This window comes from Gallus gallus, chromosome 18, assembly GCF_016699485.2.
Source record: "Gallus gallus isolate bGalGal1 chromosome 18, bGalGal1.mat.broiler.GRCg7b, whole genome shotgun sequence".
NCBI lineage: Eukaryota > Metazoa > Chordata > Aves > Galliformes > Phasianidae > Gallus > Gallus gallus.
Window position 1 is genome coordinate 11,123,188 of NC_052549.1, and position 6,326 is coordinate 11,129,513.

General features: G+C 55.5%; 1 protein-coding gene across 5 annotated transcripts in view; it reads left to right on the top strand.

Moving 5' to 3' along the window:
• Positions 1 to 5,159, top strand: part of TMEM104 (transmembrane protein 104) — a 49,207-nt gene extending 44,048 nt beyond the window's left edge. For all 5 annotated transcript variants that reach the window (XM_046902050.1, XM_015295396.4, XM_015295397.4 and 2 more), the window contains exon 10: positions 1,158 to 5,159. In XM_046902050.1, the coding sequence (XP_046758006.1) occupies positions 1,158 to 1,918 (761 nt within the window). In that variant the 3' untranslated portion in view covers positions 1,919 to 5,159. The remainder of the gene's footprint in view (positions 1 to 1,157) is intronic.
• Positions 5,160 to 6,326: the final 1,167 nt, after the last annotated feature.

The window sequence follows — 6,326 nt, forward strand, 5'->3', positions numbered from 1 at the left end:
AGCAGTTTTGGTTTTTTTCATTACCTGATAATTCATGGCTGTGCTTTGATGCCTCAAACCAGTGCAGGAGACAGCTCTCTGCACGCTACAACCCATCCTTTGCCAGCATCAGGCTGTAAATTTTACTGTTTTCTGCCCTGCCAGGCAGGTTTTTTTCCCCTGCTCCTTGTTAACTGCAGCTGATGATCATCCTTCCCAGGTCGACATGATTTTTGTGATGCCAGAATTAGTTTTCTGCTGTTTTTATGTGCCATGCTAGGAATAATGGTCTAGCAGTAACCACTTCTGGCTCAAATTTCCACCAGCAGAGTAAATAAGGGTATTAGCCCAATCTCCTCAATTCATTTTTGTCCGTGGCACGTCACTTTGTGATGAGCTTTGTGGAATGTTGCTAGGCTATTCCCTGACATAAGTGAAGGATAGACGAGCAGACTTTGTGCCTAGAAGTGATGAATTTTAATAGCAGTCTTTCGGTGCCATCTTCACCCCTTCCGGACTGGCTCCTCTACCCTGGGATTAACTACACGCAGCCTGGAAGTGGCTGGCTAGTTCTTGCTCTGTCGTGCTTGACAGGTCGCAGGGACAGGAAGGCTCTGTAGTGGCTGCTGCTCCCTTTTGCCTGTTTGTGTATGTAGGTGAGGCCTCGGAAATATTAGTCCAGCTGCAGATGTGTAGGAATGTTCCTGGGATTGACGCTGCAGCTGGGCTTCATCTTTTCTTCTTTTAGAGGTCCAAGCTCAGACATCTCTAACTCACTTCTAAATGGTGGTGTTTAGCTGAGGTGTGTGGCAGAAGCATCCATGGACTGAGACCCTTGAGGAGGATGGCGATGTCTCAGCCGTGTTTGCTCTGGGTCCTTCAGGAGCATTATACTAACACAGTGACAGAGTTTGTAACCTCAGTTGCAAACAGAGGTGGGAGAGAGCGTACCTGGGGAGGGAGATGCCTGCCAAAGACAGCCTGGTGCTCGATGTTCTGACTGGCGCTGACAGCAAATCACGGTTAACTCCTGTGCGTCTTGCCTTTGATGCAACATGTTCTCCAGAGATAAGGAGATGCTCCTGTGGAGCAGGAGAGCCAGGACTGCCATTGCCAATGGGAGGAGGGGTGTGGGGAGCATGGGCCTGGGCTTGACCTGAAGTGTTCTCTCTCTCCAGCTTTCATCCTCATGATAATTCTGGCCCTCATTCGCATCAGCAGAGGCCAAGCAGAAGGTCACCCGTCCATGGCCCAGCTGTCGGGCATCCGCAATCTCTTTGGGGTGTGCGTCTACTCCTTCATGTGCCAGCACTCCCTGCCATCCCTCATCACACCCATCTCGAAGAAGAGGCACGTCAACAAGCTTGTGCTGCTCGATTACATCCTGATCCTGGCTTTCTACAGCCTCCTGTCCTTCACTGCCATTTACTGCTTTCGCAACGACACCCTCATGGACATGTACACGCTCAACTTCACCAACTGTGAGATCATCAACGTTGCCTTCATTCGCTACTTCTTGGGCCTCTTCCCAGTCTTCACCATCAGCACCAACTTCCCCATCATCGCAGTGACCCTGCGCAACAACTGGAAGACCCTTTTCCACAGAGAAGGGGGGACCTACCCCTGGCTGGTGGATAGGATTGTCTTTCCTGCCATCACGCTGGTCCCCCCGGTGCTGGTGGCTTTCTGCACTCACGATCTGGAGTCCTTGGTGGGGATCACGGGAGCCTATGCTGGGAATGGGATCCAGTACCTCATCCCAGCTTTCCTGGCGTACTGCAGTCGGAAGGACACCCAGCTGGTCTTCGGCAGCGGGACGGTTAACAAGCACCTCTCCCCTTTCCGGCACACCTTCTGGATAGTGTTCGTACTCATATGGGGCTTTTCTTGCTTTGTGTTTGTGACTGCAAACATTGTCCTGAGTGAGTCTAAGTTGTGATGTGGGGGTAAGTGTGGTGCTCCCTCTGGGGCTCCGGGGACTTCCACCCTCACCAGGACTTTGGGGAAAGAGGTGGTGTGAAGGGAAGCCTCCGGGCCATTGGCGTGGTGCAGGTTGGTCCTGGACACAGACTTTCTTCACTCCAGATTGAGTGCGGATGGAGTGGGCTCAGCCTCGTCATCCTGGTTCTCAGACCCACTATCCAAGCAGCTTGCACGCCAAACCAGTGTCCAGCCATTTCTGCCTTCAGCTCTGTTTGAGCATCACTCTGTTCTTACACTGACTCTCTTCTGATGCTGCAGGTTTCAGTACAGGGAGAGCAGACAGCCTTGGCTGCTCGCTACAGTCATCAGCTCCATGTTCTTTCTCCCCTGGGCAGGGACTTGCTGTGTGCAGAGTCCAGCAGGAGTTTGGGGGTGAGGAGTCTCTTCTGTCTGATGAGACCCCTCCCAGCCAACCTCCTGTGCCAGTTCAGGGAGGAATGGAGAGTCTGGTGTGGGGATAGCCCTGGCTCTGAAGGCTCTGTGCTCTGTTACACTTGTGCTTTTGTTTTTTTTCAGAGACACTAACCTGTTTGTGCTCTGGGGAAGGATTGCCTGCTTATCAGAGCTGGATTTCTCCAGGCCAGGAGTTCACTTTCACACTTCTCATCCTTTGCTCTCCTTTGCTCTGACAGCCCCAACCCCACAGAGGAGTGCAAGGATATAGCTCTTCCTGCTGGGAAGGAGAGTGCTGCCTTGCTTCCCTTGCCTCCTGCATGCTGCTCCGTGACTTCAGCTGGCAGGGCCCTTTTCCATTTCGTACAGGGCTGGTGCGACAGGCCAGACCCCAGCTGCAGTGGTCAGGGTTTGTGTGGGCTGGGAAGGTGCTAATTACCCAGTCCTGACACGTGTTAGGCCTGCAAGAGCTCTGGCTGTGCAGGCTGATGCATTTCCAGCCTCCTGTGCTGGGTAATTAGCTTTGAAACAAGGTGGGTGTTAACTCAAGGGAATGGGCTGGTGCCAACAGGAAGGGGCCGTGCCATGGCTCAGCTGTGCGTGCCTCTGCAGGAGCTGAGCGCCCAGCGTTACAGGGGACAGAACAGACACTGGTCCTGAATCTCCCTGCTCTGCACAGCTGTGAGGTGGCATTCTGCTGGTCCTGAGCTGCCGACCTCCTGGGCGTTTCTCTGCAGGTGTTGTGCTGCCTGCTGCATTAGCCAGCTGGTGCTGCAGGTCACAGTTGCTGCTTCTGAGGCTCCCGTTGGTCACCAACACTGCGCAGCGACAAACGGCGCTCGTTCCACCCTTCCTGGCCCCCAGGCACGGATTGTATGGGAGTTTAACAAATGCAAGAACTTCAGGAGTTTTCACCTGAAATATTTCAAACCCTTTCTTCCCTGCCCTCGTTAGACAGGTTCAAAGCCAGGTGTGTGTCACTTCTGTTAGATCCTCTTGCCCTCTGCACTTGCTGCAGTATTAAGTGTTACTGTTAGCTAAAGCAAGCTTTGAACTGCAGCTCTTTTTAATCAAGCTCCGTTTTCAAGTAGGACTTTCTCGTTTCCATATGACCTGAAGTGCTGCTCCTGGGGGACTGCACAAGTACCTGGAGCTGAATAAAAACACTTGATGGTTTCTAAAGCAAAGCCCTCCACCTCCAGCCTGAGCGCTGTGCATGCGTCCGTGCCAGGCTGCTGGGGGAGGATGTGAGGGGTCTGTTTCCTTCAGCTCCATCCTGAGCAGGCACTGGCAGCCCTTGCTAGTGAATTTAAACATCCCCACATCCCCGAGTGCTCCAGGGAAGCTGATGTGGCATCTTTGGTGCCAGATGAGCAAGTTCCTTAGCAGGTGGCTGGTGTCTCATTTAGGAGTAGCTGTGCAGTTTGGAGAGTAAATTCAGCGGGCAGTTGAGCTGGGGGTGTTCTGTGAGGTGTGGGGCAGACAGCAGCTCCCCCCCCGCCTGCGTGGTGTGGTGGATGGCAGGTGCTGTGCTGGGGCATGCTGGGCCATCCTGTCCTCATGCAGCAGCTGTGTGCCGGGCAGAGCCAAAGGAGGAATTTGATGCTAATGAAAGCAGCCTTCAGAAGGCTGGAAGGGCTGCAGGGGCTGCTCCTCTGTACGAGTGCACAGGTGTGGCTTTATGGAGGAGGCCGATGTATTTCCTATTGCACTGCCTGCCCTCAGCTATCCCCCCCTTCTGCAAGGCACTCAGCTCAGCCTCATCCCTTTCTTGTCTCCACATTTCATTGCCCGCCAGAGAATGGGAATGTCATCCGTGACCGATGTCACTTTGCCCCCATGTGTCCTCCCTTCCCTGCCCAGGGCTGCCCTCCAACTGCCCATGGGCTGCAGCTGCCCACCCCCTCCAGGTACAGCATCCTCTGTTTCCCCTCCTGCCCCCTGGGGTAACCACTGCCTGTGCCAAAGCACAGCTGCTCCTGGGCCCCACTGTGAGCCCCACCTCTCCCAAGGACTGGGCTGTCTCGTTTGCTGGTCTCACACATGAAGCTGTGCCTTCTCTTCCCTGGCCGTGGTGAGCTGCCCTCCCTGGGCACGCTGTGGGCAGGAGCTGCTGGGCCTGGGGGGGGCTGTGCTGTGGCACTCCAGACAATTAGAAGAGCTGTGGTGCCCGAGGAGAGGGGGAGCTTTCAGACATAAATCATCCCAAATTCCTGGACACCCGCAGTCCTTGGGCAGCAGAAAACAATCCTGGCTGAAGAATTGGAGTGATTAAGGGAAGGAAACTCCGTGGTGGTGAGAGCGTTTGTCATACAAACACTACATAGCAATGCCTTAAAACTGATGGGAGGGGATGGGAAGGGGTGCTGAGCAGAGCGGGGTGCTGCGGGCTGTCAGCCCCTCCTCCCCGGGCTGTCACACGTCCCATTAGCACAGGTCCTCACGTGGTGCTTGTTCTGAACGCAGTCAGTTCTCAATAAAGGGATTCAGACCAACAACCTGCACACGTCCGTCCTGCCTGCCCTGCATTGCATCCTGCAGGGACCGCGGGCGGATGGGGCAGAGGGCCCTCAGTGCTGCTGCTCCATCAGCTGCTGCCTGCGAGCTCCATTAACGCAGCTGCACTTTCCTCTTCTCAATTATACCTCCTCACACTTAAAACCAAACAAATTGAATTGCTCCGCTGCCTCGGGCTGCAAAAGCAGTTTCTGCCAACAAATTTATTATCGCCGTAAAGCGCAGCTTGATTTATGTTAAAATATTAAAGCAGATCTTTATGATGGAAATAAACACTTTTGCTGCGATTCTCTCTGAGGACCTCCCAGGCAGTGCAGGATGGGGGGTTTGGGCAGTAAATCTGGAGGCCAAAGTGGCAGCGGGGATGGGTTCAGCCTTCGGTGACGCTTCGGGAAGCGATGATTGGAAGAGGGGAGAGAAATCCTCCGTCCTGCGAGGTGAGCACAGCCCGGAGCTGCGCTGCCGCTCTGCTTCAGCGCTGCGCTCAGCCCGAGGGGGCAGACCGGGCTGAAAGGTGCGACGGGAGCACCGACGGGGGCGGCTGTGGGGCAGCAGCGCGTCCCCTCGGTGGGCACACGGAGAGCACAGCCCGGGGCGGCAGAGCCGACTGGACGACGGTGATTGATGGCAGCGTTCTGCCAGGAGGAAATAACACCGCTCAGAAGTCGCCGAGCGCTGAAACGCCCGAGGTGTGCGCAGCCCTGAGCCCCCCCGGCGCCACGGCCGCTCCCCTCCCACCAGCGCCCCGCAGTAGCACTGCAGCCACGGGGAGTGGGGAAAAGCCAGCCGTTTTCCACATCCCCATCAGTGCACAAATCAGCAGTGCAGATCTGGGGCCGTGCCCACCCCATGGGCACCCATCCCCGGCGCCACCTCCCGCAGGCACCCCGTGCCACCCACTGCCACCTCATCCCTCCCTGCCCTCCACCTCCCGCAGTGAAGTCCTTCAATAAAACATGAGGGAAACGCATTTGGCCTCTGCTGAGTCACTGGGGATATAACTAATTAATTGAAAACGTGGGCTGGGGATGTTTTTTTCTCCCCTTTTTCTGCTCCGTTTTGTCCTTACAGTCCCCAAACCCAATCTGGCCCTGGGCACTGCTGAGCCTGGGCACAGTTACCACACCGTGTGTGCCGTGGTGTCTTTGGGCCACGAAGCCTCAATTTGGGGAAAGCTTCCCAGGGCAGCGATGGGGACAGCCTGCCCCCGTGGGGCACCCGTTGGCCAAAGCTGCCCCTTGCAGCCCAGTGACAGCCCAGCACACTCCCCACGCCTCCACCCAGCACCGTGGGTTCATTTATCCATCCCTTCCACTCTCCATCGCCACTGCCCTCCCTCGCCAAGAGGCCCTCGGAGGGGCTGCCAAAGCAATTAAGTGACAATTGCAATGATAAATAAGTAACAGGAATTAAAGCGTTGGCACGTGATGGCAGCCAGGCTGGGGGCAGACGCA